The sequence below is a fragment of the Lutzomyia longipalpis genome, chromosome 1, assembly GCF_024334085.1.
Source record: "Lutzomyia longipalpis isolate SR_M1_2022 chromosome 1, ASM2433408v1".
NCBI classification, from domain to species: domain Eukaryota; kingdom Metazoa; phylum Arthropoda; class Insecta; order Diptera; family Psychodidae; genus Lutzomyia; species Lutzomyia longipalpis.
The window spans coordinates 33,643,028-33,667,984 of NC_074707.1; the positions used below are offsets into that span (position 1 = coordinate 33,643,028).

A 24,957-nucleotide genomic window follows, 5' to 3' on the forward strand; every position below is an offset into this window, starting at 1 on the left:
ATCCAAGTGATTCCAAAAGCAAATTTTTATACTAAAATTCATCTAGGATTTCTTATGATCGCACAGCAACTCGGAGAATTACATAATACACAAACCTCTTGTCTTTGAGATTCGAGTTCTGCGAATGATATTCGTTCCGGTAGAGACAGATGGTGATATCCAAAAGCAAATAATTTTAGTTTTTGGGTTCTTTATAAAGAGCTGGATATAGAGGCTGCATAAAAGTAAAGAAAAAGCATTATGGTAAGTTTTAAGGATTTTTTTATTCAAAAAACCAAAATTCACGTTTGCAAATTTTGCGAGGGAAAAAATCAGGGTCGTATAAATCAGCACTTGTTGCATATACGAATGGTGTACGATAAGTGCTGATTTACACGACGATTATGCTGTGAGATTTGTTCGCGTTTTCAATCAGCTGTTTTAGACAATCCTTGAGTAAATAATATTAGTTGGTGTTCCACTTCGTGGCCAACTCCAAGTATTGTAATCGTCGGAAAAACCGACCACCTCAGATCGGGCTCAAACTTGGTATGAGCACGTTTTAGACATCCCACATTACGAAAATGGCGGTGGAAAATTTTTGATCCAGCCCGCCTTCCGGCCGGTGGTCCAAACTTTGCCTTATAACTCGAGAACGGTAACAGATAGAGACTTGGTTTGAAGTTTTCTATAGAAATGTGGGTGTAAAATTTCATTTTTTCGCATTTTCAAAATCCAAGATGGCCGCCGTCCGCCATTTTGAAATACCGCCAACCACTTCCCTTATAGTTAGAGGTCTGAAATTTTAGTATATTGTAGTGCTCAGTGGGACGCCAAGTCAATAGGGGTGCCGTACTGGCGGACAGTGGCGCGGGATAGGGACAGATGGAGGAGGATCCTCGATCAGGCCAAGGCTGGAGATCAGCTGTAGTGCCGGTTAAGTAAGTAAGTAGTAGTAGTGCTCAGTGAGACGTTTTCATCGATAATTCATATTTGAAAATCGGTAAGGCAGTTTAGCAAATATGGCGGCCTAAAGCAAAAAGTGTTTTTCAATATAACTCGAGAACGGCTTGACCGATTTTGATCATCTTGGTATCAAATAAAGGGTATTGAGAAGCCCTACAACTGTTTAGATCATTTCAAGTTTCAAAAACATCCACAAGAGGCGCTAAAATCAAAAACAAAAATTGCCTAACTTTAAGGGGCAATATCTCCGAACATCTGTTATAGATTTCCTTTAAATTTTGATATGTTGTAGCCTGATTCAATATCTATCGTCAGTCCGAAAATGAAGAAAATTTATGTCGCCGTTTAGAAGATATAGCCATTTGAAAAATTCTTGAATTTGAAAAGTTCTAAGAGCCATTTCTCTTGAACGGCTTGTCCGATTTTTCTGAACTTGGTATCAAATTAAAGGTTTTGCAATTCCCTACAACTTTCTAGAACATCAAAAACCCCTAGGACCATTCCTTTAGGACGAAAAGTGCAAAAAACTGTTTTGGTAGAACAAAAATCCGCCATTTTATGTTCTGGAGGTGACCTAGAAATGTATCGAAATATATGTCAGATTATAGCTTATTTCAATACCTTTCCAAAACTAGTCAAGAAATTTCTGTAGGTCTAATAGAACTCAAGATATAAGCATTTTAATCTTTCAAATTGCTAAATTTTACAAAAAATCGACTTTGCCTTAATACTACTACTCACAAATTAAATTACAACGCATAGACTGACCCATCCGCGTTGTGGTATACCAACTCTAATAACTGGACGCGTTATGATTGACTTCCCAAAATAATGTCGACGTGCCCAAAGATTATGATCCATTTTCAAAATCTCTACTTTTCAGGAGAGCTGTTTTTCTAAAATGCACCTATTTTTGCCTTATATTCTCTTAAACATACCTTTTTTGGGTGTTCTATGATGGATTGTGATAGATATTATCATTTTCTATGTATTTTCACCAATTTTCACGTACAATTTTCACGAAATATGCGGAAAAATCGCTAAATAAGAGTAAAATTTGGAAAAATAGCTAGTACTCTTTGGAAATCAAAATATTTTCTTTCGAGCCGACCGCTCGGCAAAGTTCGTGCGCAAATGCTGCATGCCGAGCTGCATGCTGCACGGTCTCTCTTGCTGCAAAGCTTTGTTTTGATTTTTTGGCATTTTCGTAAATATGCCCTTTTTTAGCCATTTCGACTGGGGCGCTCCCCAATTTTGTCTTTTCATCCCCCATAAAATCTCTGCAAAAGCCCTCTAAGTAGTTTTCACAGTTCAGTGTGTGTGAATTGTGGATAAGTGAGTGGGAGTCGCCCGATAGAAAGGAAGTGTCCAGAGTTTCCCTTAGATTCTCTTCCTGGCTGGAATTAGTGTCACATCAAAGGCCAGGCCAGTATGTTTGAACATCATGGAGAGTACGGATGAGTTTTTTGTTCGTAAAATCCCTAAAATGGAAACATTTTTTCAGGAATTTGGAAATTTGCAACAGTCGCAACAGTAGCAGTGAATTCGGATCTGTGAGGAGTACATTGAGAAGAGGAAGCAACGAATGCTGCGGAACATCCCCCAATACCACCGCCCCTAAAAATTCTCAGTGCGGATTAAGGTGCTTCTGCTGCTGTAAAAAAGCGCCCCCAGATTTGTGAGATGTGCCCAAAGGTAGTCAGTAACATTACGCAGCACCTGAAGCATCATTACAAGGAAAAGGAGATGTGTAATATGTGCACTAGATCCGTCCGGAAGGTTCTTCGGCATCGTCATTTGTGTTTGAAGTTCTACGAATGCTTATGTGGGTGTTTCCTTAGTACTTAAAGGTGAAAATGAGGAAATATGGAGCCGCGAAGGAGTTTCAAAAGTTTCAATGTCGCTGTTCAACGTTTTGATCAGAACAAATGAATCCGATGGACATCCCGCAGCCGTGCAGTAAAATCTCATTTGTTTTTGATGTTACAAGCAATTCCTCACACCACAGGTCGGTGGTTCTAACGCTTCACATTGAGAATCATGCTGTGTGCGATATACCATCAAATCCACCATCTGTTCAGTGAATTTTACCTGAAGGGTGAATCTCAATCGTCACGCGAGCATGAGCAACATCCATTGACACATGAGAAGATTATTTGCGGTCTCTGCTGTACGCGCATCAGTATTAAAGTCAACCTCCGGAGTAGAGGACACACATTAAAACAGTTCTTGAGGATCAAAATGACATCATTGCAGTCTTTAAAGGAAATAGTTTAGCTAGACAACTAGTTTAGTGTGGCACACCCCTTGATCACCCATAACGGTCATGAATACTTCAGGTGAGCCTGTTTTCAAAGCTTTAAAATTCCGTGTGATCAACGGGAACAAATACAACCTTTCGAGAATTTATGATTAGATGTCTTTCATCTGAACCTTTACATGGCAGTCAACAAGAGTTGTATCCACATTAGATCATACATCGAAAAGATCTTTCGTACCAAAGCCTAAGCAAATGGAACTGAATCTCTATGATGGAAAATAATTTTGTGTATTTTTTTTAACACGTTGGGGCCCGGAAATTTTTCTTATAAGATTTTCTATTGAGGAATTGTTATTCAGACACTTAAAAGTGTCCAGTGATCCCCAAAGAGTTAAACTAATAAAATTCTTGTATTCACCTGTTTAAAAATTAAAATTTTAAATTACTTTTAATAAAATTAAACTTATTTTCAGATATAACGAAAAATCTTTTTATTTCACTATAAGAACTTGCTAAATTCACAGATTTTTGACTGAGATTTATTCCACAGGCAGATTTTTATAAAATGAGTGGTATTCTGTTGGAATCAACAACTTTTCGCACAAGTACATTAGGTCCTTGTACTTGTCCTTTTTCAGAGGAATCGGTGAGGAACGTGTGGGAGAAAAATCTTCCAATGACATTTTAGCAGATGCTTTCTTTTTCTTTCCAGCTTCCAAGTCGATTATGTACTCTTTGTTTTCTAAAAAACTCTCTCGATAGCGTATAATTGTTGGTAAGTCCTTTGAAATGCAGATCTCCGAAATTTGCGACCACTTCACAGATGTTCCGGTTGTGTTTCTCACCATTAGCAAATTCTTACGCAAGCTCTCGAAATTCAGAAAGTCGTGAACTGTCATTTCTATGACATCATATTTTCCTTTTTCGCTCGCACTCCTAATTTTTTCCCTCCAATGTGATGGACTGTGTACGGCTGCATTTTTCGTTTTTCTCTCAATTGCTGCATGGACACTATCGCCCTCATTCTGGGTGTGACCTTTTACCAAAAAGCGATGTTCAATCGAAATCGAAAACTCTTGGGCCAGTAACTGGTAAAATCCAAAGACGAGAGTATTTTTGTTCTGGCCGGGGCAGTTATCCGACCAGAACAAAAATTTGGACTTCCCTTTGGAAATTCCGGACTTGATGAAGTTTAAAAGGCAGCTCGCCACCTCACTCCCGCCCTTCTTCCCCTGGGTTTCGTCGTAGACGTAGCAGCAGGCATTCTGGGTGCCTAAGTCATAGATTGTAAAATTAAAAACGCCCAATTTCCTTTTGTAATAAAGCGCGCTCGCGTGATTGGAGGGAGCGTTGAGAATTTTTTCGTAATCGAAAACAGCGGCGCAAATATTATCGCTTTCCCTTGCTGCTTTCTTGTTTTCATTTTTGATTTCTCTCGCTATACTTTTCTCCTGTAGATGAGCCATGTGATCGTTTCTGCGGATTTCTTTCTCTGACGCGGAGCAATTATTGAAAGATGTGCAAGCATCGCAGGCATCCTTTTTGGGAACGTGAAATGCTAGGTTGAAGTTCGCATTAAAAACGTCCCTATATTGACGTAGGCTTGCGCGAACCACCTGGTCATCCGAAGAATTATCCATAACTTCCAAATACATCTTGTGCATTTGCGCAACAGAAAGTCCCTCCTCCAAATACTCTTTAGTAGAGTTTTCTCTCACATAGTGCGATTCCACGCGAGGGAAAGAATTGATGTGGTCTATCACCGATTTTTTTGTTGCTTCCCAATCTTGCCTTATCTGTCGTTCAAACTTGCCTCTTTGGTCTTCTTCAATGAGAAATGACTCTGGATCAATTTTTGAGAACGCAGTTTTTACCATCTGATGACTGATCGAGAGTGTATCCACAAACATCTTTAAGCAGACTTCAATTCGCTTATCACTTTCCGAGGCCAAAAGAAAGTATTTTCGTGAAGTCTTCCAATGTTTTGTGGCATCATTTTTGGTGAATTGCGGTTTCGATGAAGTGCAATGACTTACTATGAATTCCCATTGTCGAACGGCACTGCCACACTCCCAAAAGGATTCAAAGTTTTTCCTTCTGTCATTTAATGTAACTCTTTGTGAACACTTTTTCCGACATGTAGGTTCACATCCTTGTTTCATTTCTTTTGCCGGAACAATCGATCCATCCCTCTTTGTGTATTGTAGTCCTGCATTTTTAGCCATCTTTTTAATAGAATCTTTATGAGCTTTGGGATCTCTTCTTCTTAAACGAACCTTCGGCTTTGAGAGATTTTGTGACGCATCCTGTTTCTCTAAACCATACAAAAGCTTTTTTCGGACGCTTTCAGCTTTAACTGATTTTCTCTTCCTTATAGAAGGTTTTGTCACACTGCTTTGAGCCAGGTTTGAGCAATTAGAACTGCTGAAATCATAATCTGCAGATTCTGGAGTTGACGAAGGCAAAATTGATTGAGAGTTGTCAGCATCATTCGATTCACTGAGATAACAATCCGGTTGAGGAAGTGGAGAAATTGACGGTGATTGAAATAAATCTTCGTCTCTCATATTGTTATCTGCAAATTGTGGAGGTGGCGAATACAAAACAATCATTTCCTCTGCAGTGGTGTTTGAATTGCCGCTGGATTCATCCCAACTAGGAGGTGATGCAAAATGATGTGAAATTTCCTCCTGTAAATCTACGTCGAAAGGATTTCTCATCACTGGCAATCCAGTTTGCAACACCGTGCTTTCGGAGATTTCATCCACATTATCTGGAGATGGATCTACAAAGAACAAAATTTCGTTAGAATTTGCAGAAAATCAAGATAAAAGTCTTTTAAAAAAAGTCATTTACCTTCAGAGTCACCTGCCAATGCCGTCGAGGAAATGTTTACAACATTCTCAGCCACCTTTCCTCCATCATTTGACCCCTTCGTGGATCCAGAAGGCCCTGCGTGCACTTCCGCGAGAGCTTCTTCCGCATATTCTCCCCGCTCTCTCTTTTGTACCACACGGGCGGATTTTGACCGTGAGGGTCTTGCGTGCACTTCCGCGAGAGCTTCTTCCGCATATTCTCCCCGCTCTCTCTTTTGTACCACACGGGCGGATTTTGACCGTGAGGGTCTTGCGTGCACTTCCGCGAGAGCTTCTTCCGGATATTCTCCCCGCTCTCTCTTTTGTACCACACGGGCGGATTTTGACCGTGAGGGTCCTGCGTGCACTTCCGCGAGAGCTTCTTCCGGATATTCTCCCCGCTCTCTCTTTTGTAGCACACGGAAGGATTCTGTAGCTTGAAGGGGATCTACAAAGAACAAAATTTCGTTAGAATTTGCAGAAAATCAAGATAAAAGTCTTTTAAAAAAAGTCATTTACCTTCAGAGTCACCTGCCAATGCCGTCGAGGAAATGTTTACAACATTCTCAGCCACCTTTCCTCCATCATTTGACCCCTTCGTGGATCCAGAAGGCCCTGCGTGCACTTCCGCGAGAGCTTCTTCCGCATATTCTCCCCGCTCTCTCTTTTGTACCACACGGGCGGATTTTGACCGTGAGGGTCCTGCGTGCACTTCCGCGAGAGCTTCTTCCGGATATTCTCCCCGCTCTCTCTTTTGTAGCACACGGAAGGATTCTGTAGCTTGAAGGGGATCTACAAAGAACAAAATTTCGTTAGAATTTGCAGAAAATCAAGATAAAAGTCTTTTAAAAAAAGTCATTTACCTTCAGAGTCACCTGCCAATGCCGTCCAGGGAATGTTAACAACATTCTCAGCCACCTTTCCTCCATCATTTGACCCCTTCGTGGATCCAGAAGGCCCTGCGTGCACTTCCGAGTGAGCTTCTTCGGAATATTTTCCACACTCTGGTGAATACAAAACAATCATTTCCTCTGCAGAGGTGTTTGAATTGCCGCTGGATTCATCCCAACTAGGAGGTGATGCAAAATGATGTGAAATTTCCTCCTGTAAATCTACGTCGAAAGGATTTCTCATCACTGGCAATCCAGTTTGCAACACCGTGCTTTCGGAGATTTCATCCACATTATCTGGAGATGGATCTACAAAGAACAAAATTTCGTTAGAATTTGCAGAAAATCAAGATAAAAGTCTTTTAAAAAAAGTCATTTACCTTCAGAGTCACCTGCCAATGCCGTCGAGGAAATGTTTACAACATTCTCAGCCACCTTTCCTCCATCATTTGACCCCTTCGTGGATCCAGAAGGCCCTGCGTGCACTTCCGCGAGAGCTTCTTCCGCATATTCTCCCCGCTCTCTCTTTTGTACCACACGGGCGGATTTTGACCGTGAGGGTCTTGCGTGCACTTCCGCGAGAGCTTCTTCCGGATATTCTCCCCGCTCTCTCTTTTGTACCACACGGGCGGATTTTGACCGTGAGGGTCCTGCGTGCACTTCCGCGAGAGCTTCTTCCGGATATTCTCCCCGCTCTCTCTTTTGTAGCACACGGAAGGATTCTGTAGCTTGAAGGGGATCTACAAAGAACAAAATTTCGTTAGAATTTGCAGAAAATCAAGATAAAAGTCTTTTAAAAAAAGTCATTTACCTTCAGAGTCACCTGCCAATGCCGTCCAGGGAATGTTAACAACATTCTCAGCCACCTTTCCTCCATCATTTGACCCCTTCGTGGATCCAGAAGGCCCTGCGTGCACTTCCGAGTGAGCTTCTTCGGAATATTTTCCACACTCTGGTGAATACAAAACAATCATTTCCTCTGCAGAGGTGTTTGAATTGCCGCTGGATTCATCCCAACTAGGAGGTGATGCAAAATAATGTGAAATTTCCTCCTGTAAATCTACGTCGAAAGGATTTCTCATCACTGGCAATCCAGTTTGCAACACCGTGCTTTCGGAGATTTCATCCACATTATCTGGAGATGGATCTACAAAGAACAAAATTTCGTTAGAATTTGCAGAAAATCAAGATAAAAGTCTTTTAAAAAAAGTCATTTACCTTCAGAGTCACCTGCCAATGCCGTCGAGGAAATGTTTACAACATTCTCAGCCACCTTTCCTCCATCATTTGACCCCTTCGTGGATCCAGAAGGCCCTGTGTGCACTTCCGCGAGAGCTTCTTCCGCATATTCTCCACGCTCTCTCTTTTGTACCACACGGGCGGATTTTGACCGTGAGGGTCTTGCGTGCACTTCCGCGAGAGCTTCTTCCGGATATTCTCCCCGCTCTCTCTTTTGTACCACACGGGCGGATTTTGACCGTGAGGGTCCTGCGTGCACTTCCGCGAGAGCTTCTTCCGGATATTCTCCCCGCTCTCTCTTTTGTAGCACACGGAAGGATTCTGTAGCTTGAAGGGGATCTACAAAGAACAAAATTTCGTTAGAATTTGCAGAAAATCAAGATAAAAGTCTTTTAAAAAAAGTCATTTACCTTCAGAGTCACCTGCCAATGCCGTCGAGGAAATGTTTACAACATTCTCAGCCACCTTTCCTCCATCATTTGACCCCTTCGTGGATCCAGAAGGCCCTGTGTGCACTTCCGCGAGAGCTTCTTCCGCATATTCTCCACGCTCTCTCTTTTGTACCACACGGGCGGATTTTGACCGTGAGGGTCTTGCGTGCACTTCCGCGAGAGCTTCTTCCGGATATTCTCCCCGCTCTCTCTTTTGTACCACACGGGCGGATTTTGACCGTGAGGGTCCTGCGTGCACTTCCGCGAGAGCTTCTTCCGGATATTCTCCCCGCTCTCTCTTTTGTAGCACACGGAAGGATTCTGTAGCTTGAAGGGGATCTACAAAGAACAAAATTTCGTTAGAATTTGCAGAAAATCAAGATAAAAGTCTTTTAAAAAAAGTCATTTACCTTCAGAGTCACCTGCCAATGCCGTCGAGGAAATGTTTACAACATTCTCAGCCACCTTTCCTCCATCATTTGACCCCTTCGTGGATCCAGAAGGCCCTGTGTGCACTTCCGCGAGAGCTTCTTCCGCATATTCTCCCCGCTCTCTCTTTTGTACCACACGGGCGGATTTTGACCGTGAGGGTCCTGCGTGCACTTCCGCGAGAGCTTCTTCCGGATATTCTCCCCGCTCTCTCTTTTGTACCACACGGGCGGATTTTGACCGTGAGGGTCCTGCGTGCACTTCCGCGAGAGCTTCTTCCGGATATTCTCCCCGCTCTCTCTTTTTTACCGCACTTGGGGGTCCCGTGGCTTGAAGAGGATCTACAAAGGACATAATTTTAAAAGATGGAAACAGAGGTTATGTATTTTTTCTCTGAAAAACTTTAAAAATTAGGCTTACCTTGCTTTCTCTGTTTAAAAGATTTTTTCTTTTTGATTCTCTTCCTTTCCATCTTTTCTGTTTTCACTTTTCACCTTATTCTTCTCAACAATAATTCTCAAAATCAAAATATATCCGTATGATTCGTGCAAGGCGCAAAAATGTAGGAGAAAAACAAAAAAAGCATTGACGCCATTATTGATGCGAAGTAAGCCACGAATAAATCATAACCTCAAAATTGACTTTTTCGAATTTTTCATTTCCTAACTGTGTTGCTGTTGTGTAAATGTGTATTTAAAATATAAGTTGTAAAGTATATTCCTTAATTGTTTTAAATAATTCATTATAGTTTGTTGTGAAAAGTATCGAGCTAGAGCAAAAAATAACTTACCCATAAAAGTGAGGTAAACTACTAAACATTATTTTCTTTCATGTTCCGGAAAGAATTCAGTGCAGCTTTACAAGTTTTCTCATAATGCAGAAGATTATTTAATTTGTCTTTTCTACTTAAAGCTGCTACGGATTAAGCCCACAATAATATTTTGGAAAAACATTTATTTTATTCTGCAGCTATTTTATGAGCTTTCCTCTGTGAAGCTGTTTTCCGGGAAGCACTTCTCTTATCATCTTATTCGTCGAGGCTCATAGAAAAATGTTTAAATTCATCCATCGGATCCGTCACAAAGTATATCGTTTAAGAAAATTAAATTTTCTTTTTATCTTTTACAAAATCTTAGCCAAAATATTAATCTTCATTAATTATTTTAGATGCCTATGCGATATAAAGCTCCTGTAAGGGATTTTACACACGCAAACGCATATCAGAAGGTTTTTGCTTGATCCAGTTTCAGTAAAAGGCGTAATAAAATAGACGATGAAGCTGAGTCAGGAATTAACCAAGGCGAATATTTATAAAAAAATGTTAGAGAACTCTGCCCCAACAAGAACCTTATTGCCATTGAGAATATTCATAAGCCCGTAGCAAATGCTGCTGACGTTACTTTACCAAATGGATGTTCAATGTTCATTCTAACAGTGCCTGCTCTCAAAATAGGCATTTCATTTCTACCGATTAATCTTTCACGATCAAAGAATAATTCCGGAAAGATTCTCAGCACGCAGTACCACAACAACGATGAACTTCTGTATGAGTGTGGTATCTACAAGGGCTACAATGATCAAAATACAAAACCATTATCATCTGGGATGTCTCAATCCATCTCTGACGGATGTAAAATCTTCAGAGTGCGATCATTGTGGAGCTTAAGATTCAAGAAAATGTCTGCCAATCTCCAAGGATATTCCGGGCGAGGTATAACAAGAGACAGGATTATTTTAGAAGCACGAAAGCGAAAAAAGAATAATATTAATTACAGGAAAACCTTTAAAATCCCAGAGAAGTAAGGAAGTATTTAGCAGTTTAAGAAATTTAATAAATAAAATATAGGGGAGGGCGGGGCTAATAAAGTCACTTAAGGGTTTGGAAAAAGCCTAAAATATCTTATTTCCTAGCTAGATAGAAGAAAATGATCTGAGAAAGAGTTATAGGGCAGTAAATTTCCTAAAGAAATGACCTATACATTTTGTTTGATCTATTTGGGAAATGTGATATTTTGAGCTTTTTCTAAACCCTTAAGTGACTTTTTTTAACCCCGGTCTCCCCTACTTATTAATTATAAATGTGTCAAATATTATTATCTGATGCGCCCATTTATGCGAAAATTTCTTCTCGAAATCCCTCATCGGCAATAATACGATGGCTCAGGATCGTCTCAAGATCTCGAATCCCAGTAAAACATCTAGGTCCACAGTGGATCCACAATGCGGAACTACAAATGCACCACCGTGGAGAATTACTCTAAAAAAAAAGAGAATCTCTAGTTTCTCAACAAATTAATCAATAAATTGTTTTTAAAGGATTCTTTTCTTTCTCCTCTAAATTACTAGAAATTCTTTACACGGAAATGACACAGACAAAATCTCTTTTTTTTTCAAGAATTACTCTAAAAAAAAAAGAGAATTTCTAGTTTCTCAACAAATTAATCAATAAATTGTTTTTAAAGGATTCTTTTCTTTCTCCTCTAAATTACCAGAAATTCTTTACACGGAAATGACACAGACAAAATCTCTTTTTTTTTCAAGAATTACTCTAAAAAAAAAGAGAATTTCTAGTTTCTCAACAAATTAATCAATAAATTGTTTTTAAAGGATTCTTTTCTTTCTCCTCTAAATTACTAGAAATTCTTTACACGGAAATGACACAGACAAAATCTCTTTTTTTATTCAAGAATTACTCTAAAAAAAAAGAGAATCTCTAGTTTCTCAACAAATTAATCAATAAATTGTTTTTAAAGGATTCTTTTCTTTCTCCTCTAAATTACTAGAAATTCTTTACACGGAAATGACACAGACAAAATCTCTTTTTTTTTCAAGAATTACTCTAAAAAAAAAGAGAATCTCTAGTTTCTCAACAAATTAATCAATAAATTGTTTTTAAAGGATTCTTTTCTTTCTCCTCTAAATTACCAGAAATTCTTTACACGGAAATGACACAGACAAAATCTCTTTTTTTTTCAAGAATTACTCTAAAAAAAAAAGAGAATCTCTAGTTTCTCAACAAATTAATCAATAAATTGTTTTTAAAGGATTCTTTTCTTTCTCCTCTAAATTACCAGAAATTCTTTACACGGAAATGACACAGACAAAATCTCTTTTTTTTTCAAGAATTACTCTAAAAAAAAAAAGAGAATCTCTAGTTTCTCAACAAATTAATCAATAAATTGTTTTTAAAGGATTCTTTTCTTTCTCCTCTAAATTACCAGAAATTCTTTACACGGAAATGACACAGACAAAATCTCTTTTTTTTTTCAAGAATTACTCTAAAAAAAAAAGAGAATTTCTAGTTTCTCAACAAATTAATCAATAAATTGTTTTTAAAGGATTCTTTTCTTTCTCCTCTAAATTACTAGAAATTCTTTACACGGAAATGACACAGACAAAATCTCTTTTTTTTTTCAAGAATTACTCTAAAAAAAAAAGAGAATTTCTAGTTTCTCAACAAATTAATCAATAAATTGTTTTTAAAGGATTCTTTTCTTTCTCCTCTAAATTACTAGAAATTCTTTACACGGAAATGACACAGACAAAATCTCTTTTTTTTTTCAAGAATTACTCTAAAAAAAAAGAGAATCTCTAGTTTCTCAACAAATTAATCAATAAATTGTTTTTAAAGGATTCTTTTCTTTCTCCTCTAAATTACCAGAAATTCTTTACACGGAAATGACACAGACAAAATCTCTTTTTTTTTTCAAGAATTACTCTAAAAAAAAAGAGAATCTCTAGTTTCTCAACAAATTAATCAATAAATTGTTTTTAAAGGATTCTTTTCTTTCTCCTCTAAATTACCAGAAATTCTTTACACGGAAATGACACAGACAAAATCTCTTTTTTTTTCAAGAATTACTCTAAAAAAAAAAGAGAATCTCTAGTTTCTCAACAAATTAATCAATAAATTGTTTTTAAAGGATTCTTTTCTTTCTCCTCTAAATTACCAGAAATTCTTTACACGGAAATGACACAGACAAAATCTCTTTTTTTTTCAAGAATTACTCTAAAAAAAAAAAGAGAATCTCTAGTTTCTCAACAAATTAATCAATAAATTGTTTTTAAAGGATTCTTTTCTTTCTCCTCTAAATTACCAGAAATTCTTTACACGGAAATGACACAGACAAAATCTCTTTTTTTTTTCAAGAATTACTCTAAAAAAAAAAGAGAATTTCTAGTTTCTCAACAAATTAATCAATAAATTGTTTTTAAAGGATTCTTTTCTTTCTCCTCTAAATTACTAGAAATTCTTTACACGGAAATGACACAGACAAAATCTCTTTTTTTTTCAAGAATTACTCTAAAAAAAAAGAGAATCTCTAGTTTCTCAACAAATTAATCAATAAATTGTTTTTAAAGGATTCTTTTCTTTCTCCTCTAAATTACTAGAAATTCTTTACACGGAAATGACACAGACAAAATCTCTTTTTTTTTTCAAGAATTACTCTAAAAAAAAAAGAGAATCTCTAGTTTCTCAACAAATTAATCAATAAATTGTTTTTAAAGGATTCTTTTCTTTCTCCTCTAAATTACCAGAAATTCTTTACACGGAAATGACACAGACAAAATCTCTTTTTTTTTCAAGAATTACTCTAAAAAAAAAAGAGAATCTCTAGTTTCTCAACAAATTAATCAATAAATTGTTTTTAAAGGATTCTTTTCTTTCTCCTCTAAATTACTAGAAATTCTTTACACGGAAATGACACAGACAAAATCTCTTTTTTTTTCAAGAATTACTCTAAAAAAAAAGAGAATCTCTAGTTTCTCAACAAATTAATCAATAAATTGTTTTTAAAGGATTCTTTTCTTTCTCCTCTAAATTACTAGAAATTCTTTACACGGAAATGACACAGACAAAATCTCTTTTTTTTTCAAGAATTACTCTAAAAAAAAAAAGAGAATCTCTAGTTTCTCAACAAATTAATCAATAAATTGTTTTTAAAGGATTCTTTTCTTTCTCCTCTAAATTACCAGAAATTCTTTACACGGAAATGACACAGACAAAATCTCTTTTTTTTTCAAGAATTACTCTAAAAAAAAAAAGAGAATCTCTAGTTTCTCAACAAATTAATCAATAAATTGTTTTTAAAGGATTCTTTTCTTTCTCCTCTAAATTACTAGAAATTCTTTACACGGAAATGACACAGACAAAATCTCTTTTTTTTTCAAGAATTACTCTAAAAAAAAAGAGAATCTCTAGTTTCTCAACAAATTAATCAATAAATTGTTTTTAAAGGATTCTTTTCTTTCTCCTCTAAATTACCAGAAATTCTTTACACGGAAATGACACAGACAAAATCTCTTTTTTTTTCAAGAATTACTCTAAAAAAAAAAAGAGAATCTCTAGTTTCTCAACAAATTAATCAATAAATTGTTTTTAAAGGATTCTTTTCTTTCTCCTCTAAATTACTAGAAATTCTTTACACGGAAATGACACAGACAAAATCTCTTTTTTTTTCAAGAATTACTCTAAAAAAAAAGAGAATCTCTAGTTTCTCAACAAATTAATCAATAAATTGTTTTTAAAGGATTCTTTTCTTTCTCCTCTAAATTACTAGAAATTCTTTACACGGAAATGACACAGACAAAATCTCTTTTTTTTTCAAGAATTACTCTAAAAAAAAAGAGAATCTCTAGTTTCTCAACAAATTAATCAATAAATTGTTTTTAAAGGATTCTTTTCTTTCTCCTCTAAATTACTAGAAATTCTTTACACGGAAATGACACAGATAAAATCTCTTTTTTTTTCAAGAATTACTCTAAAAAAAAAAGAGAATCTCTAGTTTCTCAACAAATTAATCAATAAATTGTTTTTAAAGGATTCTTTTCTTTCTCCTCTAAATTACCAGAAATTCTTTACACGGAAATGACACAGACAAAATCTCTTTTTTTTTCAAGAATTACTCTAAAAAAAAAAGAGAATCTCTAGTTTCTCAACAAATTAATCAATAAATTGTTTTTAAAGGATTCTTTTCTTTCTCCTCTAAATTACTAGAAATTCTTTACACGGAAATGACACAGACAAAATCTCTTTTTTTTTCAAGAATTACTCTAAAAAAAAAGAGAATCTCTAGTTTCTCAACAAATTAATCAATAAATTGTTTTTAAAGGATTCTTTTCTTTCTCCTCTAAATTACTAGAAATTCTTTACACGGAAATGACACAGACAAAATCTCTTTTTTTTTCAAGAATTACTCTAAAAAAAAAAGAGAATCTCTAGTTTCTCAACAAATTAATCAATAAATTGTTTTTAAAGGATTCTTTTCTTTCTCCTCTAAATTACTAGAAATTCTTTACACGGAAATGACACAGACAAAATCTCTTTTTTTTTCAAGAATTACTCTAAAAAAAAAAGAGAATTTCTAGTTTCTCAACAAATTAATCAATAAATTGTTTTTAAAGGATTCTTTTCTTTCTCCTCTAAATTACTAGAAATTCTTTACACGGAAATGACACAGACAAAATCTCTTTTTTTTTTTCAAGAATTACTCTAAAAAAAAAGAGAATCTCTAGTTTCTCAACAAATTAATCAATAAATTGTTTTTAAAGGATTCTTTTCTTTCTCCTCTAAATTACCAGAAATTCTTTACACGGAAATGACACAGACAAAATCTCTTTTTTTTTCAAGAATTACTCTAAAAAAAAAAGAGAATTTCTAGTTTCTCAACAAATTAATCAATAAATTGTTTTTAAAGGATTCTTTTCTTTCTCCTCTAAATTACTAGAAATTCTTTACACGGAAATGACACAGACAAAATCTCTTTTTTTTTCAAGAATTACTCTAAAAAAAAAAGAGAATTTCTAGTTTCTCAACAAATTAATCAATAAATTGTTTTTAAAGGATTCTTTTCTTTCTCCTCTAAATTACTAGAAATTCTTTACACGGAAATGACACAGACAAAATCTCTTTTTTTTTTCAAGAATTACTCTAAAAAAAAAGAGAATCTCTAGTTTCTCAACAAATTAATCAATAAATTGTTTTTAAAGGATTCTTTTCTTTCTCCTCTAAATTACCAGAAATTCTTTACACGGAAATGACACAGACAAAATCTCTTTTTTTTTCAAGAATTACTCTAAAAAAAAAAGAGAATTTCTAGTTTCTCAACAAATTAATCAATAAATTGTTTTTAAAGGATTCTTTTCTTTCTCCTCTAAATTACTAGAAATTCTTTACACGGAAATGACACAGACAAAATCTCTTTTTTTTTTCAAGAATTACTCTAAAAAAAAAAGAGAATCTCTAGTTTCTCAACAAATTAATCAATAAATTGTTTTTAAAGGATTCTTTTCTTTCTCCTCTAAATTACCAGAAATTCTTTACACGGAAATGACACAGACAAAATCTCTTTTTTTTTTCAAGAATTACTCTAAAAAAAAAAGAGAATTTCTAGTTTCTCAACAAATTAATCAATAAATTGTTTTTAAAGGATTCTTTTCTTTCTCCTCTAAATTACTAGAAATTCTTTACACGGAAATGACACAGACAAAATCTCTTTTTTTTTCAAGAATTACTCTAAAAAAAAAAGAGAATCTCTAGTTTCTCAACAAATTAATCAATAAATTGTTTTTAAAGGATTCTTTTCTTTCTCCTCTAAATTACTAGAAATTCTTTACACGGAAATGACACAGACAAAATCTCTTTTTTTTTCAAGAATTACTCTAAAAAAAAAGAGAATCTCTAGTTTCTCAACAAATTAATCAATAAATTGTTTTTAAAGGATTCTTTTCTTTCTCCTCTAAATTACTAGAAATTCTTTACACGGAAATGACACAGACAAAATCTCTTTTTTTTTTTCAAGAATTACTCTAAAAAAAAAAGAGAATCTCTAGTTTCTCAACAAATTAATCAATAAATTGTTTTTAAAGGATTCTTTTCTTTCTCCTCTAAATTACTAGAAATTCTTTACACGGAAATGACACAGACAAAATCTCTTTTTTTTTCAAGAATTACTCTAAAAAAAAAGAGAATCTCTAGTTTCTCAACAAATTAATCAATAAATTGTTTTTAAAGGATTCTTTTCTTTCTCCTCTAAATTACTAGAAATTCTTTACACGGAAATGACACAGACAAAATCTCTTTTTTTTTTCAAGAATTACTCTAAAAAAAAAGAGAATCTCTAGTTTCTCAACAAATTAATCAATAAATTGTTTTTAAAGGATTCTTTTCTTTCTCCTCTAAATTACTAGAAATTCTTTACACGGAAATGACACAGACAAAATCTCTTTTTTTTTTCAAGAATTACTCTAAAAAAAAAAGAGAATCTCTAGTTTCTCAACAAATTAATCAATAAATTGTTTTTAAAGGATTCTTTTCTTTCTCCTCTAAATTACTAGAAATTCTTTACACGGAAATGACACAGACAAAATCTCTTTTTTTTTCAAGAATTACTCTAAAAAAAAAGAGAATCTCTAGTTTCTCAACAAATTAATCAATAAATTGTTTTTAAAGGATTCTTTTCTTTCTCCTCTAAATTACTAGAAATTCTTTACACGGAAATGACACAGACAAAATCTCTTTTTTTTTCAAGAATTACTCTAAAAAAAAAGAGAATCTCTAGTTTCTCAACAAATTAATCAATAAATTGTTTTTAAAGGATTCTTTTCTTTCTCCTCTAAATTACTAGAAATTCTTTACACGGAAATGACACAGACAAAATCTCTTTTTTTTTCAAGAATTACTCTAAAAAAAAAGAGAATCTCTAGTTTCTCAACAAATTAATCAATAAATTGTTTTTAAAGGATTCTTTTCTTTCTCCTCTAAATTACTAGAAATTCTTTACACGGAAATGACACAGACAAAATCTCTTTTTTTTTTCAAGAATTACTCTAAAAAAAAAAAGAGAATCTCTAGTTTCTCAACAAATTAATCAATAAATTGTTTTTAAAGGATTCTTTTCTTTCTCCTCTAAATTACTAGAAATTCTTTACACGGAAATGACACAGACAAAATCTCTTTTTTTTTCAAGAATTACTCTAAAAAAAAAGAGAATCTCTAGTTTCTCAACAAATTAATCAATAAATTGTTTTTAAAGGATTCTTTTCTTTCTCCTCTAAATTACTAGAAATTCTTTACACGGAAATGACACAGACAAAATCTCTTTTTTTTTCAAGAATTACTCTAAAAAAAAAGAGAATCTCTAGTTTCTCAACAAATTAATCAATAAATTGTTTTTAAAGGATTCTTTTCTTTCTCCTCTAAATTACCAGAAATTCTTTACACGGAAATGACACAGACAAAATCTCTTTTTTTTTTCAAGAATTACTCTAAAAAAAAAGAGAATCTCTAGTTTCTCAACAAATTAATCAATAAATTGTTTTTAAAGGATTCTTTTCTTTCTCCTCTAAATTACCAGAAATTCTTTACACGGAAATGACACAGACAAAATCTCTTTTTTTTTCAAGAATTACTCTAAAAAAAAAAGAGAATCTCTAGTTTCTCAACAAATTAATCAATAAATTGTTTTTAAAGGATTCTTTTCTTTCTCCTCTAAATTACTAGAAATTCTTTACACGGAAATGACACAGACAAAATCTCTTTTTTTTTCAAGAATTACTCTAAAAAAAAAGAGAATCTCTAGTTTCTCAACAAATTAATCAATAAATTGTTTTTAAAGGATTCTTTTCTTTCTCCTCTAAATTACTAGAAATTCTTTACACGGAAATGACACAGACAAAATCTCTTTTTTTTTCAAGAATTACTCTAAAAAAAAAAGAGAATCTCTAGTTTCTCAACAAATTAATCAATAAATTGTTTTTAAAGGATTCTTTTCTTTCTCCTCTAAATTACTAGAAATTCTTTACACGGAAATGACACAGAAAAAAATTTCTTTTTTTATTCAAGAATTACTCTAAAAAAAAGAGAATCTCTAGTTTCTCAACAAATTAATCAATAAATTGTTTTTAAAGGATTCTTTTCTTTCTCCTCTAAATTACCAGAAATTCTTTACACAGAAAAATTTTATTTGAAGACGATTTTTATTTTAAGAATTACCTTTAAAAAGAGATCTTTTTTTCTCACCATTGTGATGCTGCTGATTGTCTCTCGTTGATTATTTCCCTTTTGAATATTTCGCTTTTTGATGAAATTCTCGAAGTTTGTCTCTTATGGAAGCGCCTCTTGTTGGTCTTCCTGGACAATGGCTTAATTAGCTGCTTCTCTGAATCAAAATGACAATCAAGGAGATCCGTTAACTACGTCGTGTCATCCTCCTTGAGTTCCCGTAGTTCCGCAACGGCCACCCTGATGCCATCGCGCTTCTCCTTCCCCCAGATGTCCTGTAAGTCCTGTAACTTTCTCATAACGAAGCCCTGTTCCGCCAGGAAAGGTCGAAAGGTAACACCCTTAACACGATGGTATAGAGAATAGTCTTGAAGTAATCGACAACAATAATCGCACTTAGAGAATTCAGCCTGTCCAGAATTGTTTGCTGCTTACCCAATTCCTGGAGGTTCTCCTTAATTGTCCTCGTTATGCCCATGATATCACGATAGAAGACAACTGTTCGCTCCTTCTCCGTTGTTGCTTGCTTCACAACTAGCATAACAGCCGGTTTGGCTTCTTCTCCCTGCATCTCAGGTACACAGGGCGTTTCAACAACCTCCTGAGCAGCTTCCTTTACTTTATTACGTTCTCCTTTTTCCTCAACTTGTTTCCCCTGTTGCTCCGGCTTTTGCTCTTAACTCTCCTGCTATTGTAATTCTGCTGAACAGCTGCTTCCGGTTGCTGCATCGCAGCAGCTTCAACATCTTCCTTCTTCACCTCAACAGTAACTGGAGATGGTTTATTTACCAACATCTTCGACACATCATAGGCAATCTTTGAGCGTATCTTGGCACTACTCTCAATATCATTCCTATCATCATCATCGCATTTCAAGATGACCTTCTTGAGTTCCTTCAGGGTGAAATACTTCAAAGTTACCCCACATTCATTCTTAGCCAATGCAATGGGTAGACACTTGTGAAGCCTAACAATGGAGGTTTTGAAGAGTGGGAGCATGTCGTACCTTGAAAGAAAGAATTGAAAGAATTAAAAAAAATTAGGTAGAAAAATTTGAAAGAAAATTAAAGAAACAAATTCTATAAAGTTTAGAATCTTTCCTTTTCTACAAGATTTTGTTAAATTAGGTTTGCAATGAAAGGGTTAAGAATTATGAATTTGCGTGAATATGAATCGTGTGAATCTTTAGATTACCTAAGATATATTGTTTTAAGATTTACAATAATCCTATAGTTTTGATGATTTAATCAATATCTATGTACATAAAATCTAAATCCTTTAAATCTTAAAATTCTCAGTGTTCCGCTAAAGATAAGATCTTCGAATCCTTAAAGCCTTTTAAGTATTTTTTTTTAACAAAAAATAAAAAAAAAACTTTTGAACTGTTTTAAATTCTTCAAAAAAAATAATAGGGTTTCTCGAAAATCTCTAACGTTTAAAAAATATTATGAATTCTAAAATATTTTTTAATGCAAATAACTTTTTACATATTAGAAATTTCTCAACAATTTAAAAAAAAAAAACAGAAGTTCTGTAAAAGATCAAGAGTTCTATAAAATTTTCTCAAATTATTTGAAGCTAATAAAAAAATTAAGGAAAAAATAAGGATTCACAAAACAAATTCAAAGTCCTTAAAAACCCCTTAATTTTTCTTGTTTTTGAGTAAAATAACCTTTCAAAAATCAAACAAAAAAGAATTTAATTAAAAAAAAAGAATTCTTTATAATTTTACGAAATTTTAACCTTTCCTAAAAATAACACAAAGAGTTTTTAAAAAATTGAAGAAAAAAAAAAGAAAATAAAACAGAGCTACATAAAATTAAATTTAATTTTTTTAATTCTTTGGTATTAATTCATCAAGAAACGCGAATCATCTCTAGAAACTCTGAAGATTTAAAAAAAGAATATGCCAAAATCTTTAAAAAAGAAAATAATTTAATAAAACACCGAAAAATATTACTTGAACCAGAAAAAAATCGTTTAAAAATCGACAAAATTAAATCAAATTGAACCAATTGTTCACTCCTGGAAGCCCCAAAGTGCCCCAACTGTAAATTCCAATTAACTACACCTTCAAAGAGATCACAAAAATGAATCTTCTGACCTTTATTTAATATTATTCTCCCCGCAGAAACCGTTCCCTTTCCGCGTTTTCAATGACTTTTTTCAACAATTTTTTTTTCAAATCCCCACAAACTAAGGGCGTATTTTGGAACTATCCGAGTGCTGGGTGACTGTATTACATTTCTTATGAGCCACCCAGCAAGCAACTTAAAGTTTGAACACTTTTCAATACACTTTTTTCTTCCCGGAACGGTATGATGTGTGCCCGGAGAGTATCATAAGTGCCTGGAAGTTAAGCAGGATGACTGCCAATTGTATGAGGGAGTGTCTAAGGCTTCTTAGGAACCTTCTTTTCAAGACCTGGCTGATCCTTGATATCATTTAGGGATCAAAATCTGTCCATTTAGGAGGTTCTCTTTGCAATTGCGTGAAGCATTTTTATAGACTCAGATTTTAGCCCAAAGATGATACAAGGATCAGCCGGTTGATGAAAAGGAAGTTCCTAAGATCCCTTAGAATCTTCCTGATGCAACTGGCAGTCATCCTGCTGAACTTCTAGGCACTTATGATACTCTCCGGGCACACATCATACCGTTCCGGGAAGGAAAAGTGTATTCAAAAAGTGTACAAACTTCAAGTTGCTAACCCAACACTCGGAATGTTTACGTCTTCTGATTTTGTCTTCCGAAACAAAGAAGGAAAAAAGAATGAACAAAAAATATATTGGGGCTACTTACTTCTTGAGCACTTCTAGGGCATGTAGGGCACAAATTTTCGTTGCTCATGGTAGAGCATAATGATGCCCTTCCAATTCACCTTCCAAAGCGGACACTCCGTTGTCATTCTTGTAATAGAAATGTGCCTTTCCTCTGGTCGAACTTCCAGGAGCATTATGAAGGTGTGCGGAAACCTCCCTGCCGCCGACCGATCAGTTATCCAGAAGCCGCATGTTGATGCCGAAAATAAAGGAGATCTTCATCGTCTTACACATCTCATTTTCTAATTCCCGGACAGGACATTGGCGCAATATGGTGATTTGTCATAAACTCGGCTTTCATTCACTCATATGGCCTGAAGATGATCCCCATATAGGTATTTTCATGGATCACTGCAATAAATTGAATCAAAATGTTGTAAATTCATGAAAGTGGGGCGAAAAGGCAATCAAGATACCAAAAATAAGAGATTTGTGAGGTTATACTTACAAAATTCTTCTGCGAGAATCCAATCACTAATTTTATAGATTTCACACAATTACTTTTAAATAAATTATCCTTTAACACTATAATAAACATTTTTACTCTTTTTGATAAGCAATTCGCGTAATTATGTGGTAAATTTAGCGAAATACACCACGATTTTCAACTGTAAACAAAACGCTACGGCCGCGCGTGCGAAAATAAAATTTCCATGCAGCATTGCAGCAAATGCTTCATGACCCGAAGATAAATGGTTTGTAATCTGCGGAGTTGAAGAAAAATTTTCCTCCGCACTTTTCAGAAAACCCCTTATATTTCCTCGGGGACATATGAATTTTGAGATAATATTTTCAGGGATGGTGGGGGGATAGTTGGCGCATCGAAATATGCAATCGTCGATTACTAGCCATAGTCGAATATGGTTCATAATCTTTGGGCACGTCGATGTGTTTTGCGCAAAAATAATATCCTGTTTGTAAACATGATACGCAGTGTAGAATGAATAAACTGAGTGCAGTGATAAGAAAGGCCAGAAGCAGCTATTTTTATTTAATAAGTAATTATTGTTATTGGGAAAATTTTCTTGAAGGTCCCTAAAAGAATTCTTCCTTATGTAACATGGTGTGGGAAGATTATTCCCACCATTCCCACCAGAGTTTTTCTCGTGAAAAGCAAAAAAAAATTTCCTCGTGACGTTGAGTGCTATTGACCTAAATTAATCTATTTTCTATTAACCTTTACCTCAAATAATTTTCCTAAATTAATTCTATCTCATGTTGATTCTCTCATTTTGCCAATTCTAACCTAAAAGAGTAATTCCCCTGATAAGCTGAAGTGGCTCAAGTAAATGAAGATTTTCTAATGATTTTTCTTTGGTTTTCTCTTCCAGAATGAATGAATCTTCGTACAATTTAGCATAGAACAATGTCAAAATCAACAGCGAAAGAATCATTACCGGCCAGCAATCAGCGAATGTTAATGATGAGTTCCAATCCTCTCTCTGCTTTCGACATCCGGGAATTTGCATGTGGTTGGGGTGCAGCATTTGTCAACATAACAGCCACCTATCCCATCCATAAGATAATCTTCCGACAAATGTTGCATGGCGTCAAAGCGAGTTCAGCCTTTGAGGAGTTGCGCCATGAAGGAATCTCTTTTCTCTATCGTGGCATGTTCCCTCCGCTAGCACAGAAAACCCTCTCGCTATCCCTGATGTTTGGGGTGTATGAGGGTACAAGGAAACCCCTTGTGGAGAATTTGAATGTAAATCCCTACGTTGCGAAGGTTTGGGCAGGAATCATTGCGGGTACAGTTGAAACTGCTCTAATGCCCTTTGAGAGGATTCAAACGCTCCTGGCGGATTCGGCTTATCACACCAACTTCAAGAATACACCTCAGGCATTCAAGTAAGTTTGATTTATTTTATAGAATTGAATTTTTTATTGAAAAATCCTTTAAAATGCTTTAATTTTTAGATATGTTTGGCTTGGATATGGCTTCAGGGAGCTCTATCGAGGTCTTCTGCCAATTCTCTTCCGCAATGGACCATCGAACTCAGTGTTTTTCGTTCTCAGGGAAGAAGCTCATGCTCGACTCCCCCATCGGGTAAGAATTCTACTTGAATGTTAAATTTCCTAAAAAGTTAAGTTTGATCTTTCCTTGCAGGACAATAGTTTATATCAAAGCATACAAGAATTCTTCGCTGGGGCCCTAATTGGTGCATTCACGAGCTCGGTATTCTACCCACTGAATGTCGTGAAAGTTTACATGCAGAGCACAATTGGGGGTCCCTATGTGAATTTTGTACCAGTGTTAATTCATATATACAAAGAGAGAGGCTGCAAGTGGCGCAATGTTTACAAAGGTGTAAGTATTAATTGCACAAGGGCGTTTTTTAGTTGGGGCATTATGAATATGGCTTATGAGCAAATTAAGAAAATGATTTATTGAGAACAGTGGGAAAGAATGCAAAAAAATAATGTATATTTCGTATGCAAGTTTATTTAGCATTATAATAAAAATCCTCATGTGTCTAGTCTTAATTTTCATATAAATAAGTAGATTTATCATGAACAAGTTTAGAGTTCAGACGTGCCCGATTTGAGTGAAAAAAATTAGAAAAAGAAAACAAATAAATATTTTATCTGCTGCATTTACAATGTGGTGCTAATTGCACAAAGATGTCCCTTAGCCAAATCCAGTTTCGCCTTTAATGTGTGTAATTTTTATTTAATTAATAAACTTGTTGTTTTTTATACCTACATGTTTTATGATTCGCAACATTCGATCATTTCTTTGCAAAATAAAAAAAAAACATTTTTTTCTTATCTACCAAAAAACACATAAAAGTTTATTTATTTAAATCTATTGAGTATAATCTTTTTAAGGAAAACCACATTTCCTTTAATGACTTCTTAAACGTTAAAACCATACATCTACCTGACGATAAAATTTAATCAGAACCAAAGATAATTGACTTAGCGCTAAGATGAGGACTTGGTGAGTAAATTTTTAGACTGTTCAAAGACAAAGTGAACAGAACTTCCAATAACATCCAAATTGGTCCAAATTAGCCAGAGTAGAAAACCATAGAAGATAAATGTAACGAGTTTATCTAGATAGTACAATCTGTGGAGGAAAAA

General features: G+C 34.6%; 4 protein-coding genes across 10 annotated transcripts in view; 1 reads left to right on the top strand and 3 right to left on the bottom strand.

The window, feature by feature from the left end:
- The window catches only part of LOC129786050 (putative fatty acyl-CoA reductase CG5065), an 824,046-nt gene that overhangs the window by 791,121 nt on the left and 7,968 nt on the right, over positions 1-24,957 (bottom strand). Inside the window, exon 8 of one of the 2 annotated variants that reach the window (XR_008750087.1) lies at positions 24,631-24,943. Coding sequence is in view for 1 of the 2 variants with exons in the window: in XM_055820848.1 (XP_055676823.1) it covers positions 24,799-24,943 (145 nt within the window). In the remaining variant the exon portion in view is untranslated. Of the gene's footprint in view, positions 1-24,569; positions 24,944-24,957 lie in introns of those variants that run through there. The other variant, XM_055820848.1, reaches the window with a different exon arrangement.
- Positions 225-24,572, top strand: LOC129786137 (mitochondrial nicotinamide adenine dinucleotide transporter SLC25A51). 3 transcript variants are annotated; one of them, XM_055820979.1, is made up of 4 exons: positions 225-243; positions 23,205-23,721; positions 23,791-23,920; positions 23,981-24,572. In XM_055820979.1, the coding sequence occupies exons 2-4, from the start codon at positions 23,240-23,242 to the stop codon at positions 24,263-24,265; spliced, it is 897 nt and encodes a 298-aa protein (XP_055676954.1). In that variant the 5' UTR covers positions 225-243; positions 23,205-23,239; the 3' UTR covers positions 24,266-24,572. The 3 variants fall into 3 exon arrangements, with proteins under 3 accessions (XP_055676954.1, XP_055676952.1, XP_055676953.1); XM_055820977.1 differs by lacking the exon at positions 225-243 and adding an exon at positions 22,743-22,871; XM_055820978.1 differs by lacking the exon at positions 225-243 and adding an exon at positions 23,012-23,127.
- Positions 3,485-10,208, bottom strand: LOC129785944 (uncharacterized). Of its 3 annotated transcripts, XM_055820618.1 has the most exons (9): positions 9,031-10,208; positions 8,600-8,959; positions 8,169-8,528; positions 7,762-8,097; positions 7,331-7,690; positions 6,924-7,259; positions 6,580-6,852; positions 6,062-6,508; positions 3,485-5,990 (listed from the first exon to the last, which is right to left on the bottom strand). In XM_055820618.1, exons 1-9 carry the CDS (start codon positions 9,401-9,403, stop codon positions 3,745-3,747), a joined length of 5,091 nt encoding a protein of 1,696 aa, XP_055676593.1. In that variant the 5' UTR covers positions 9,404-10,208; the 3' UTR covers positions 3,485-3,744. The 3 variants fall into 3 exon arrangements, with proteins under 3 accessions (XP_055676593.1, XP_055676595.1, XP_055676594.1); XM_055820620.1 differs by lacking the exon at positions 7,762-8,097; XM_055820619.1 differs by lacking the exon at positions 6,924-7,259.
- Positions 19,010-22,122, bottom strand: LOC129786181 (maternal protein exuperantia-1-like). Of its 2 annotated transcripts, XM_055821031.1 has the most exons (3): positions 21,854-22,122; positions 19,488-20,058; positions 19,010-19,419 (listed from the first exon to the last, which is right to left on the bottom strand). In XM_055821031.1, the coding sequence occupies exons 2-3, from the start codon at positions 19,621-19,623 to the stop codon at positions 19,244-19,246; spliced, it is 312 nt and encodes a 103-aa protein (XP_055677006.1). In that variant the 5' UTR covers positions 19,624-20,058; positions 21,854-22,122; the 3' UTR covers positions 19,010-19,243. The 2 variants fall into 2 exon arrangements, with proteins under 2 accessions (XP_055677006.1, XP_055677004.1); XM_055821029.1 differs by having other exon boundaries at positions 19,010-20,058.